A 14886-nucleotide genomic window follows, 5' to 3' on the forward strand; every position below is an offset into this window, starting at 1 on the left:
GGCAACGCCGTTTGCCGGAAAATCAGCCGGCGGCGGCCGGAGCTATGGGTCTGACAGGGGACGCCGGCAGGAATCTGGTGGTGGCGCCGAAAACGCTGGATAGTGGCCGGGTACAACCAAGACTAAAACAACGTCAATGTTTTACGTTCCGATGTTCGTTTTCTAAATTTTAAGATTCCAATTCACAATGTAGTGTTATTGGGGTCTCATGTAACCTAAACGCGGCCAATTTAAAAATAACGTGAGTTGCAAACGAAACGAGAATAATAACAACGTAATAGTACAGAACGTAACCATTTATTGATTGATAATGGGGTCTATATATAGGCATTACATAGGGATATTTAGTTTTACACTCATTTTTTACACATGCTTTTAAAACAAACCATATTATTTAATTCTAATTTTCTCTCAAATATTGTCAATTAAGCTTATAAATTGTCGTTTGTTTTAATAAACATTACATAAGTTGCCAAATTTAATTCTGATTAGTCAACCATAGTGAATTAAAGTCTCATTTAAATACCTAATTGTAGATTGCCTGTGACTCATTATTATTGCTAAAATTATAGAAATTCTGTTTGCAATTTTAATTTAAATTAAGGTAGATGATAAATGTAATACTTATGTTATGGTAATTTCAATTATCTATCTTAAAGGTAATTTTTTAAAGAGGAAACTTGAAAATTGGTAGGTGTTATTTGCAACACTAATTTTTCTATATTCATTCATCTCTTTATAACCTAACATAAAGGTAGAAGTTAACATTGTTAACCTGGTTAATAGGTACGAGACAACCTAAAGATTAGGTTTCTTGACATAAGAAAATTTTATATTGTACCTCTTATCGAGGAAAACATGCACATATATATAATTTTAATGTACATATTTATTAGATTTTGTAGTGTATATATATACATATGCTTCTCATCCTAAAAAAACAATATTATACCTCTTACAGTGGATTTATGTTATAATATATCTAACACGAAGAAAAGAAAATGTCATTCAATAACAAAGATGTGTACGTACTTCACGATAAGAATTTTTTATATAATCTTCATTTCACTAGCTCCTATTGCTTAAAAACAAGAATTGTGTAAGCTTTACAAAATTAGATAAATTGATAGAAGAACAACAACAAAGAGATACGAAAAACTTGTAAAACTAAATATCTCAATGATGAGTATATATATATATATATATATATATATAGTCTATATCCCTTCACTTTGAAATTACAGAGTGAAGTTCTAATTTTGGCACACTTTTTGGTTAATTGTTTTCACCATAAGTCATTTAATATTTAGGTATGCTATTTAAAATCACCTCTACAAAATTTCATCAAATTCGGATATTGTTAAGGTATTGAAATTAGATTAAATCAATGAACGAATTAAAACTGTTCAACGTGAACCGTTCGTGTAAATCTCGATTTCAAGCTCAAACCATTGTTAAATTAGATGAAATTTTGTAAAGATGATCTTGAATAGCATACTTAAATATTGAATGACTTATGGTGAAAAAATATGACCGAAAAATATGACAAAATTAGAACTTCACTCTGTAATTTCAGAGTGAACGTTCACTCTGGATAGACTATATATATATATTATTGAAGTTAGTACTATGAATTTAAAACAATGAAATAATTATGGACGAAAATCATTAATTTCATATTCAAATGGATGTAAAAATCTAAAAGTAAGAAAATAATTTAATATAACTTTTTATGTATTATAATGGTAGATAAGACATTTAGAAAAAGAATAAATATTGATAATAAAAGATTTTGGGTATAGATTGAAAGAAAAATTGAGTGTGGATGTATTTTAAAGAGGGAGCTTTAATATTGGGCTTATATCTAATTTTATATAACCACAATCCCGTAGGATTCAGAGTCCTAATCTATTACAGAGATGCAAATCTATCTCTAACAAGAAACCTAATAAGACTAAGACACACACAAGGGTAGAATAATAATTCTCTCAGAAAAATAATATATTTTTAAATATAAATATATATTATTTTATTATGACGCTTCCAAAATGTACCTCTTTCCAAAAAAATTCAAAAAAATTGCTTCCGCGCTTCTACGTATCTGCACCCGATTTCATGCAGCTTAGCTCGTGAGTTGGGAATTTGAATCAACCGAGTCCTCTAAGTTTCAAAATAATCAGTCATGGAGAATGAGGTAGAAAAGCTGATACTATTGACGAGAGTTCTAAATGTGAAAGATAAGGAATATGAATCTGGGGATGAGGCTGATGAGGGTGCTTCTGAATCTTTGGAAAGTATGGTTTAATTAAATGGCGTGGACTATCTTCTTTCTGGTTTATGTTCTTGCTGAATATTTATAGTGATGAATGCTATTGTATGCAGTCATAGGAATTTGAGGGCTTCTGCTAGAAATAATGTGAAGTCTGCTATTAGAGAGGGCATTGTTCGGCAGATAAGCTTGTTAGGACGTTGGTTATGTGCAGGGGAAATTGAAAATACATATTACGGATGCACTGTATGTTCTTGGAAGTGTGGATCCATGGATCCTGTTTCAATATATCTTACTAGCTACTACTGATTGGTCCATTGGCGTAGCCACACTAGGATCAGAGGGGTCCAATGACCCTCCTCAATTTTAAACTTTAGCATAATTTGTTGAAATATTTGATATTAGCACTTCCATATTGCATTTTACTGATTTTAGTATGGATTTTGACCCTCCTGACATAAAGTTAAAGTCATATGATTAAGTAATTTTGTCCTAATTTCCCAATATCCACACAGTTCTTAAGATTTTATACGATCATTAGTCAATGAATCTATAATATTTCATATATACTTTGTGTACACATATATGTTAATTGATATATGTAATTTTTTTAATAATTAATTAATATGAAAGTTCATTTTGTTTTTATGCGAATGAATTTCTCCCCATGGAGCTCTAATTAATTTAGAGTCGGTAAAGATTTTCCAATTATTATATTATATTTACTTTTAAACTTTGACCATCCTAAATTATGTTTCTGACTACGCCACTTGGATTGGTCGGTTGCTAACAAAGATAATACTATGCATATAATTTTTTATGGTTCAAGTTCAAAACTCTTTGTTGTAGAAGTGACCTGGTCAGATAGAAATGGTGAGTGGTTAGTAGGTTCACTGCTTATGGGCGAGAGATTTGACATTTATAGGCACCATAGTTGTTTGTGCTGAGACTATCAGATTTTGGATGAGTTTCCACAGTTGATGCCATGAGGTGTGGATACCATACTTGGGCTCGTTGGCGGAAATCATCTCAAGGTTGGGTGGAGAGTTGCTGAAGAATCAGGATTTAGCAGAGATAGCTTATAACGCATAGATGCTAATGGTGGGTGAAGATATGAAGACCATTATTGATGATGTGACAGAAAATTGAGGACAAGGGTTTCTAGCAAGCAAGGAGGATGCACTGGTTGGTTTCTTTTATGATTTGAAACATATTATCAAGGGCATGTCAACAATGTCTAATCTGATGCTTTTTGGCTGTCTTCATTCAGCATTTGTGTGACAGAATGAGGCTTAAAGAGACCACATACACTTTTGAAGTTTGATGCGGTCATTATTGGTTCACTTGGAAAAGTTGGAGTTTGGGATTTGATTTCATGAGAAAGTGGAACATCTTGTGAGTATTACAGTCTGGTTAATATAAACTCTCACAGTTACCTTATTATTTACTCTGAAAGCACATTTGACTTTATATTCTTCGAAAATGTTGCATGAGATATTGGAAACTCGGTAAAATTTACTCTTAAAGGAAGCATTGAAGCAATGCTAATGCTAATGTTTTTTTTTTCTACTTGGAGTATCTCAACAGTTGACGAAGTCCTTGTGTGAGTTGTGTCTGACGACTCCAGTTTCTGTTGTTTCTATGACTGGTTAGCTTTCTTGCTGTAAATTTGGTCACCTTTTATCCAGTGGAAATGCTGCAAAGGTAAGGTTTACAGTGCTTGTGTGACATTATATTCTTCTCTTTCATCAATCACTTTGTGAGTTTGTGTCATTCAAATATGAAATACTTTTGTTATTTTTGCCTTGCTAGCTACTTGCCATATTATGTAGATTGGCATTTGGAACATCATTCAGTCTGTACTCTGTAGTTGTGGTTCATGAATTTTTGTAATCCTTTCACTTAATTGGTTGCTTCATGATAAGTATCAGATACAATCTCTATGTAATCCTTTCACTTAATTGGAAATAATAGTTCTTCGATAGTTCATGATACCCAGAGGCACTTTTACTCAAAATTTTTATTAGGTAAGCATATATTTGAAATTTGAAGTCACTCTCTTTTCAGTGGTATATATGTTTTCGGTAGCATTTTTTTTGTATCTATGATTGCCAATTTGGCTGTGGCAACTTCTTTTATAGATAATATTTAAGTCTGAATTATTAGAAGTTTGATGTTTAGATAGGTTCAATAGCTACCTTTTGGTTCAGGACATGCATGGAATGGCATAATGAGGGGTTTTGGGGACATTGTTGAAGTTTATACTTAGTCTGCTATGAGAAGACTGTGTTGTAGCTTGTCCATTGTATGAGAAGAGGTAGAGTTTTGGCCGATTAAAGCAGAATTCAATTTTTTGTATTTATAATTGAAGCGTCAGTTTCTTTCTTCTACTTTTATATATGGATTTTGCATTCCATTAAGATTAGGTAATGTGCAATGGTTGCTTTGGAAGATTAAGATTTACTCCAATGTCAGGGATTCTATGCATAGTTTTGCCGTTGTTGGCTTTTATCTGCTACTTGGTAGTATGAGAGGAAATGAGGGCTGAATAGTTGCTTGCCCTGGTTGATGTCTGAATGACTTGATCGTATGATTTGTTGCTACCTTTGTTGTTTAACAAGACTACCAAAGCAAGAAAAGCATGGATGCAAATTATTTTCTGAAGTGAAAAACATCATTCGATCTCCTGAGCTGTACATAGTGTAACTCGTATGCTATTAACTTGCTACATCACTCTACCAACCATTCACAGTAGAAAAATGTAGTCTGGGTTACCAGTGCAAATTTCACATCATGTTCTGTAAAAGAAATCAACGTGAGTAAAACAAGTTTATATTCATTCTGTAAGTCAAATTTTGTATACGTTTTCATGCTTTTATATTTTAAACTAAGGTGCCAAAGCACTTAAATTTATATTCTGAAGTATTTCATTCTCATGAAACGTGTAAATGTATCTATTCCAGCAGAATATATAACAACACTAATATTTTACTCACGTCGAATTATCAGAGACCAACCAGTAAATAAATTCAAAATATAATAAAGATAACGGTCTGACAATCTAATCTATTGAATTTGAAAATTATCGTAATAATTAAAGTTAATTTGTTTTTGAAAAGAATTAAAGTTAAATTATAGAAAGAGGCAAAACATATCAAGCAAGCCTCTCTCTCTCTCTCTCCAAACTCAAACGGGGTGCTTCTGTCTCTGCCTAACACCGCCAAGCCCCAAACCAAGTCCCTTGGCTTTCTTCAAACTCTGAGTTCCGTTAGCTTGTTTCGAAAAATAATGGGCGAACAAGTTTGGATCCTCCCCTCTGTTTTCCTTTTGATGCGCGTTGTAAATAGATATGGGTAAAGGTAAATATCTCGTTTCTCTTGTTCTTAGTTTGTTTGATTTGATTCTTCTAATTTGGTCACAAGGGTTTTAATTCCTCTTGCTGGTTTTGATTTCAGATGGATTTGGTTTCGGTATCAGATGATGGTTTTGATGTTGCAATTACAAATGCATGAAAGCCCCTTAATCCGGAAAGTAAGCTTGTTTCATTATCAAATCAGTGGTTTTACCTTATGGTTTTTTGTGATGGGCTTGGCTCAATATGTGATTTTAATTGAATCCCAATGATGATATGAGAGATATGCATGAAATTGCAATTGAAAGATTAGCCCTCGGGTGAGAAATAGGGCAGTTTAGAGGGATTTGTTGTTCTTGCTTTTGACCCTGTCTCGAGTATTATATGGTGTATGTTATGATTATTATGGAACCAATAGAGAAGAAAGTTAAAGGAAATTAAATGCAATTGTCATAGATAGGTTTCTCTGAAACCAATTTAGATATCTAATAAGCTCAATTGCACAGACATTTGTTGTTAACATCGTGTTTTCCAGTTATGTTCGTCTATATCCTGAGAATTATATGGTGTAATTACTAGAGATGGTTATGTATGCCTCGTAGTCTCTTCTCTGTCCCCAAGAATCAAATGGTGTGAGAATATCATAGAGCTAATAGAGTAATTGAATGTATGTTTTCAGTTTTGTTGCCCCTTTCCTGAGAATCAAATGGTGAAAATACCATAAAGCTGATTGTGAATTTCCATTTATGTTGTCCCTGTCCCGAGAATAAATGGTGAAAAACACCATAGAGCTGGTTGGAATTGTCCCTGTCAAAATAATAAAGGGTGGAAACAATTATTGGAAATGTCACTGTCCTGACAAATTAAATGGTGAAAACACCATAGAGCTAGTTGGAACTGTCCATGTCCCGAGAATTTAAATGGTGTAAACACCATAGAGCTGGTTCGAATTGTCCATGTCCCGAGAATGAATTTAAATGGTGTAAACACCATAGAGCTAGTTCGAATTGTCCATGTCCCGAGAATTTAAATGGTGGAAACACCATAAAGCTGGTTGGAATTGTCCCTGTCCTGAAAATTATATGGTGGAAACTGAAAACACCATAGAGATGGTTGAAATTGTCCTTGTCCCGAGAATCCAAAGGTGGAAACACTATAGAGCTAATTCAGTTATGTTGTTACTGTCCCAAGAATTAATGGTGGAAACACCATAGGGTTGTCAGAAAGTAACAATTGTCTCAAGGCTACTTGATTCCTTAAAAGTTAGGGCATCTGACCCGCTAATTTTGTGTTACTATGATAGATAGAAAGTGTCAAACAGCAGTGAGACTCGAAATGAGTTGACATGATACTGATGAGATTTTTCCTTTTAGCTTCATTATCTGCAAGTATGAGTTTGCAGTTACTGTTAAATCATTCATAATGCTGCATGCTACTGAGATTGTTGTCTTTAAGTTCATGTTCTGCAAGTATGAAATTGTAATCGATATCAAACCAGTCTATACTAATGAGATTGTCGTCATTCCATACAATGATATTGTTTCCCTTTATGTTCATGTTCTGCAAGTAAGAAACTGGTGTTGGTATTAAATCATTCCATACTTATTAAATTATTACCATACCAGACTCATGACATTGTATGGTTTGATTACTTAGAGTTTCATGTTTGGTATATATTACTTGCTGAATATATATAGTGATGAATGCTATTGTATGCAATCATTGGAATGTAAGGGCTTCTCGTAAAGAGAATGTTGAGTCTGCTATTAAAGAAGACATTGGTTGGCTCATAAGCTTGTTGTTGGTTGGTTGTGAAAAGGAAACTGAATAAATATTACAGATGCACTATATCTTCTTGGCGGTATTTATCCATTGACTGGGTTTTGATCTTGTTCTTGCTTGATTCAATTTCAGATGGAATTCGGACACGACAATTTCAAATGATGAAAGCCCCCAATTGGGAAAGTAAGAAGTGGCTCACTTGTTTCATTATCACATGATTCTCTTTTGTTACGCTCCAGTCCCTTTTTTCTTATGATTTGCTTTCAATATGTGATTTAAATTAGAATCCCAATGACGAAATATTTGGTAATATGAAAGATATGCAAAAGAAATTTCACCTGAAAGAGCCAATTTCTCATTTTATTTGGGGTTGAAATCAGACATTTCAGAGGGATTTGTTGTCCGTGGTTTTGACCCTGTCCCAAAGTATTATATGGTGTAACATTGTGTTTTTTGGTTATGTTGTCTCTAAATGAGAATTAAATGGTGGAAGCACCAGAGAGCTGCTTGTGTATCTCTTGTTATGCTGTCCCTGCCTTGAAATTAAGTGGTGGAATCATCTTAGAGCTGGTTGTGTATTCCTGGCTGTGTTGTCCCTGTCCCGAGGATTGTGAAACGAAATAGTTATATGGTGGTTACATCATAGAGCTGGTTGGATTTGTCCATGTCCCAATAATTAAATGGTGGAAGCACCATAGTTAGTTTCTAGCTTCTACTTTTATATATGGAAAAGATAATGAGCAATGGTTGCTTTGAAACATAAAATTTGCTCAAATTCCCTGTTACTGCAAAACTATTACTGTCAGGGAAACTGACAGCTAATAAATATCTACTCAATCCTCCCCCGCGGTCGACCTCTCTTGATGTATCTGTCAGTAATGGAAGCATACATTAGTTGTGTCTTTGGTGGCATAGTTTTGCGGTCGTTGTTGCATTTTTATCTTCTACTAACATAATATGAGAGGGTGTTGGTTAGTGCGATTTACTTTTCAAAACTGAGGTTTAAATAATTGTTGTCCATGGTTGATTGCTCAAGCCTGAATGAATTGATCTAAAGAATGTGGGTTCTGCAGCTAATAATAGCTATGATTGTTTTCCCAGTGTTACGTAAACCTAGGTTTTGAAAAGACTCAGCCTTGGCTTTGATATCGGAAAGGTATCTCTCTTTTTAACAAGTTGGTGTCACATCTCCAATTTCATTATCAGTTGCAGAAGTCACTCCTGAGTTCATGACCCCATGTTGATCGGTAAGCAGGGAACTTGAGCAAAGCTAATATATCAGTTCCATTAGTGTGTTTGCAACAATAGACTGTTGGGTCAGGGGATGTGAGTACAAGGTTTTATTAGGTATCTAGGAAAAAATGCACATAAGTATGTTAGGAGCACAATGCTATATATATCAGGTAAGGTTGAGTGCATTCTAGTATCACAATGTTGTACGTCATCGCATTTATATAGTAGTAGAAGATTATATGGGGTTTAGTTCTTTAGTAAATCCTAATTCTGAATACATGAATATTGAATAGTGTTAGTAACTTAATGAATTCTTGAGGAAAACCTGAACTCACAATAAGTAGACTTGTTAACAGAATGACCAACAGAGGTTAGTTCCCAAGCAACTAGAATTTTAACAGCATGAATACCCAGATTAGCGTTCTTAATTTTTTACAAATAAGTATTTTTGCTGCATTGTAAAATGGGAATCACAGAAGCTTTTCTTATTAGCCAGGGAGCAAACAACCCTCTCCTATACTCTTTCCTGTACTGAATATAACAGATGGAATTGGATCCATGTCTGTTGTAGGAAAATAAATTGATGAGGAATTGCAATCTTCTAAGTGTACCAATAAAACTATTGTACAAAAATGTTTCAGGGAAACACTATGATCTCTTTGTTGTCAATGAATTAAGGAGGGGTACTACATGAGGTGGTATGTTCTTATTTAGGAAGTTTATGTATAAACTAACTTAGTACGAGAATACATTCAGTTGACCTTAATTAGTCGTTACGTAGACTAGTTTTATAGGAATAGTTTATCACCTAATAGAGTAATAGTCATGTGATTACATAGTGATATATAATTTGGGGGTGTACAACTAGTGAAGGGTGTAAATCCATTGAATAAGAGCTATCGATGAGAGAGTTTATATTTATAGGCTCTACTAGTTTGAGTTAAAGACAACTAAATCAAGATAGCAGAAGTAGAATTATAAGTCACATTACCAAATTCTAAAGAATGATATAATCCCAATATCAGATGTAGAATGAAACAAGATTCAGATGGATGAGTCTTATAGTCAGTATTGGTAGACATTCTTTTTTTGGGTATGCTAGGCAAAGTTCTTACTTGCAGGTGTTTATGAATATGCATCTTAAGTAGCTGGAGGTGGCACCACTTGGTGTCTAACCAATTAGCTTGAGATGTATATAATCAAGTTAATGTTTCTATACCCCAGATTATAGAATTTAAGCTTATCTTCATATATGTATTTCTATATAAACATGGTCATTAAGTAATAGGGTAAGAACTTTCATACCTATCTCTTAATGCTTGCTGATCAAATTTTATGAAGAGATAGGATTGTGCGAGTATGTGTTGAATGCTTTGTACCACGTCATAAAGTGGTAGTTATGAACATATTCATTTATATGAAGATTTAAATCTGCTAGGTATCCTGAGTAATCCTTAGGTTGCTTTTAGGTTCTAATTCTAGTGTTATATTGACAACAAAGGATTAGCCTGATGAACTGCCCTCAATGCATAACCATAAGACTGATCGGGAACCTTGCTAGGAGCTGACTTTTTATTCTGTACCATCATTTAGTAACTTTGAGCAACTGTGATCTTTATCCTTCTTTGTTTTGCGAACTATATGCTAGGCAGATCTGCATATTTAATTTGGAGGATAGAAACTGAGATCTGCATTCTGTAGGTTTTGATCCAGTTGCCTTTTTACTTCAGTGTACATTTTGGATTGGTATTTTAAATTGGTGTCTTCATAAAAGTTTTCAGTATGCATCTTATATAATCAAAATATGACGCTCATCTTATATGATCATAAAAAATCATCTGAGAACTGGATTTAATGAGGTCATGATTATAATATGATTCTTTGAAGTTGAGGGTCTGCATCAGGAAATTGCAGAATGTCACTGGTTCTGTTTGTTTCTATTGATATCAGTAGTTTCCTTTGTTCAAACTTGTGTAGGTCGACCACAAGCTGAACATAGAATGACACAACTTTAGTTACACTTATTCACAGAGGTCCAACCTTGAACAAAACAGTCTTTAGTTTTCAGAGTAAAGGGTTAGGTACAATAGCCAGGGTGCGACATGCTCTATTGTCAACCATGACCTCTTCCTCTACATATTGGAAGCCTAAACCTATGATCGAAATATAGTTAGTTTCATTAGTCTTCCTTTCTGCAGCTTGCAGTTAAATACCTCTTATCATTTTTTTAAGACTTGAAAAAAATTCAGAATTTCTAATCAAGACTTAGGATGGGGCTGGAGGCATTTTAGCCCTTAATTACCAAGAAGGCACAAGACCAAATATGTCATAGGACAAAGGATTCTTTATAATTAGGCAGAAACATACACGGATCTAGAACCCCCTTAATCAGATGCCCAAGAGCTTTGATGGAGAGTTCAGAACATCATGAACTCCAAGCTTTTAAAGGGATCGTCTGAATTCAAAACAAAGGTGTCTTTCATGTCCTTGGAACTTATAATTATATTAACAATTATTCTGCATACATCCCCTGTCAGACTTGAACATGCATGCGTTATTTATGTTTCAAATTTTGATACCAGCCCCTCATGAGATTAGAGCGAGCTGGGCCTGCTTGTTTAAATCTTATGATTAGTGAGTCTAAACATAAGTAAGCGTCTAGTGTTATGATTTTGACATTGACATGCATCAAAATTTGGCCTTTTTTTTGTTTAAGGAAACTACTGGGTTACATACTCCTCCGCTACCATCTACATATAGACAAGAAGTTATGAGAGACACTTACGACGGTACATAACATAGTTCTACTCATTCGACACGAAGCTCAACTTATTCAAGCACATCTATTCTACAACTAATCTAGCATAGAAAACTATAATATAGAATAGACAAAAAACCAAACGCCTACGTCATGTCATTGCCCTTAGCAAGCACCATCGCCGACAAAAAACATCTAAACATGGCCTTTGAAGAGCCCAATTAAGCCGTCCAAATCTGGGCCCAAAAGCCCAAAACCAAACCCGGCCAGAGAGGCCCAGCACACCATCTCAGTTGTTGCTTTCACCCTCAGCACCGACAACTGCCTCACCAAGTCCGGCGGTCGAATGCTCCGCACTGTCGCCGGTGACTGAGACCCAAAAGGGTCACCTCGGCCAACTAATCTTAGTTGAGTCACCCCGTCATCCAGATCCGTCACAGCACCACAGATCTGCCGATCGACAACCTGCACAACATCCCCAACCAGGAAGCAACCCGACTGAAGCCTTTAGAAAACCCGATCAGGAGCCCGACATCGTTGGCTCAGAGACCGCATTCTAGGCCGACGACAAACTGAACAGACATTTTTAAGCTTCGGACAAAAGTTACAACACCATTTTAGTAACAGTTGGTCACAGAAGCAGTGGTCTAACCATCTTCATCAATCAACCATTATCATACCATGCAGTTTTCAGGGTTGAGGGTTAGATACGATAGCCACGGTACGACGTGCTCTGTTGTCAAAACTCAAAACCATGATCTGTGCCTGTCATCGGAATATAGTTAGTATTATTGGTATTCCTTTCTGCAAAATTTGTAGATAAAGACTTTCCTCTTTATTCTTTGTGAAGGAGTTCACAATTGTAACAAGGAAGGTGATCGGGCTGGAGGTCTGTTAGCCCCTTAAACACCAAGGAGGCACAAATATGACACTGATATAGTGGGAACTCGTATACTTGAGAAAGAGATGCAGGGGCTCCAAATTAGACGTGCATGATAGCATTTATATAAATTTCAGAAAGAACCATAGCCACCATAACAAGAAGTCCTGGGGTGTCCCATATCAATTGAATTGTGCCGTGTCTAAGATATACCAAAGGAATGCCTTCATTCCAAATGAAATCTAAACGAAGTTTCCATAAACTTCATTGATGGGAAGATATAAAAATGAATGCCTTCACTCCAAATGAAATCCAGATGGAGTCCAAGAAAAGTTCATTGATGGGAAAGCTCTCCATATATCATATTCACAACCCCCAAGAGCCCTCGAGCTAGAGAAGGTGAACAGGAAATTCCAATTTCGGATTCCACGATCTTGATTCTTGGTTGCCTTTCATAAACAAAATCAATCGCAAACCTCCTTTGCTTCATTGAAAACCATAAATTACATGGAGTAGAAGAACTCAAAGCCCCTGTGTTGAAGTGCGAGCATACTATGAAATTTCGGAGATGCAGCTAGGTATAAGTTTGGAAGAACAATGGAATGATTTACTTTCCTACTGTTTTGTGTCCAACAGCCCTGCAAAAGGGTAAATACTCTCCTGTTAGGCTACACCAAGCAGTCCAAGCTGTTTGAATTCACAAACCTCACAACGAAATTCTATTCATTTGACTTTCCCAATCGCCAACCCAGTAGACTGCCGTTCCATCATTCAAAAGTTCCCGCAACCATCAGTTGCAGGTTTACCCATTAAGATAGAAGAAGACGGGATGTCTAAATCCCGAGATGTCCAAGGCGGGATGTGGACATCGGAAGTGGAGACGGGGCAGTCGTAATTTACTACCATCAACATGAAAACCAAACTTAACAACAGCATGGGGATGAACCGTGCAGTCATATGATTCAACACCAGTGCTATTATTCAAAATCATTCCGAGCTTTAACATCAATCGCAGTAATCTCATAGAAGATACTGGCCACAACAATAGCAAATCACTAGTTCGCTAAAATTGAAACGCCATTACATTTTCAGGCACACAACATCTACCCCACCCAAGTTATATAGGACCACAGCTTATTCTAACATGGCTCAAATAGATGCTTAATAACTTCTGGCCTTCTGGGTGTAAGATAAGATCTTGGCAGGCGATCATGTTCTAAAACTAATAATCTAAACCACAACACTACAGCGTGCTATACAAACCATTGCCAAGGGTACTCGAATGAAGCCAGAAAAAATTACATGCTCTTAAACTGGATCCTTGTGTTTTACTCTTCATGTAGTGACCTCTACAGTCTAACTACTATAATCAAATGATCAATTACTAACACAATAATTGCTTCAGGAAGAAAGATATGGACTTTCAACCCTAAACAGATAATCAGCAGCTAAAATTCTATATATTTCTCTAAAGAAATCTATATACACACATATAAGATTCTTGCCAAGATGATAATTTGAAATGATCCCCTATATAGGGGATATCTAAATAGCAGCACACAACTACTAGAAGCTAAAGGATTGCATTTATAGAATCAAATACCACACACAAGCCTAGTCATGTCTAAATCAACAACCAAAGAAGCTGAAATTCCAACCATATCAAAGCAACTCAACAACAAAAACTCGCAAAAATAAACCAATTCCCATAGAAAATAACTTCATCAGATAACTTCAAATGAAATTCTCCACAGTACCGAAAGTAAATCGAAAAAACAAACTCTAAATAGTCTCAAAACACTAAAACAAAATCCTCCATACTGTTAAAAACAGATCATAACCGACTCAAAACGAAAGCGACAAAAAAAACAGATTTCGACCTAGGTGTTGGTGGCCCTGGTGTAAATCTGCTGGCTGGCGTGAGCCGAGACCATCCTGATGGATCCCCTGGCCATCAAGTCCCTGATTGCCCTCCTGGCCAGAGAGCCGTTGATCCTGAGCCGATCGGAGAGAATAGACGGCGTGATGAGCTTGAACTTGGGAGCCTCAGAGAGCAGCTTGTCATAAGTAGCCTGGTCGAAAAGCACCATGTTGTTGACCTTCTCCTTCTGCTTGCCTTTGCTCCACTTCTTCTTCTTCTGCTTTCCTCCGCCGGACTTGGCCGGCTTCGACGACGGCGGCGGCGCCTTCTCCTTCTTCGGTGCCTGAAAATTTCAAACCATTCAAACGAAGCCGGTGAGTGTGAAGAGTGAGAGAAGCATGATGAGGAGGAGGAGGAAGAGTGAAGGGGCCATTGAACCGGTGCTTACCATTGAACCGGATTACAGAGGGAGCGAGAGAGAAAGAGAGGCGCTGAGAGAGCTTGGAGGATTTGGACTGAGGCAATTGTTTTAGACGGCCGAGTTTGAGAGCTATTTATATACTAGGGTTTCCCTACGTATATTGGGGTCGGGTCGGGTTGATCTGCAAAAACCCAAAAGCTACCGTATTGGAAATGAAAAAAAAACATATTTTTGTATATTTCTAGTTCTCTACTACTAAAAATGCAGCACTTAAAAACATCACTAAATTATGAACTATCAATTTTACATTCTCTAACTTTATCCTCGTAT

The 14886-nt window shown here is 35.9% G+C and overlaps 1 protein-coding gene and 1 long non-coding RNA gene across 2 annotated transcripts; one reads left to right on the forward strand and one right to left on the reverse strand.

Moving 5' to 3' along the window:
* The first annotated feature begins 5468 nt into the window (after positions 1-5468).
* Positions 5469-8243, forward strand: LOC126802002 (uncharacterized). Its single transcript, XR_007672891.1, has 3 exons — positions 5469-5628; positions 5725-5800; positions 7536-8243. It is a non-coding gene; the product is annotated as an uncharacterized LOC126802002 (long non-coding RNA).
* Positions 8244-13960: 5717 nt separating this feature from the next.
* LOC126801999 (40S ribosomal protein S25) lies at positions 13961-14659 on the reverse strand. Its single transcript, XM_050529514.1, has 2 exons — positions 14584-14659; positions 13961-14478 (listed from the first exon to the last, which is right to left on the reverse strand). Exons 1-2 carry the CDS (start codon positions 14584-14586, stop codon positions 14155-14157), a joined length of 327 nt encoding a protein of 108 aa, XP_050385471.1. The 5' UTR covers positions 14587-14659; the 3' UTR covers positions 13961-14154.
* Positions 14660-14886: the final 227 nt, after the last annotated feature.

This window comes from Argentina anserina, chromosome 7 (assembly GCF_933775445.1).
Source record: "Argentina anserina chromosome 7, drPotAnse1.1, whole genome shotgun sequence".
Taxonomy (NCBI): Eukaryota; Viridiplantae; Streptophyta; class Magnoliopsida; order Rosales; family Rosaceae; genus Argentina; species Argentina anserina.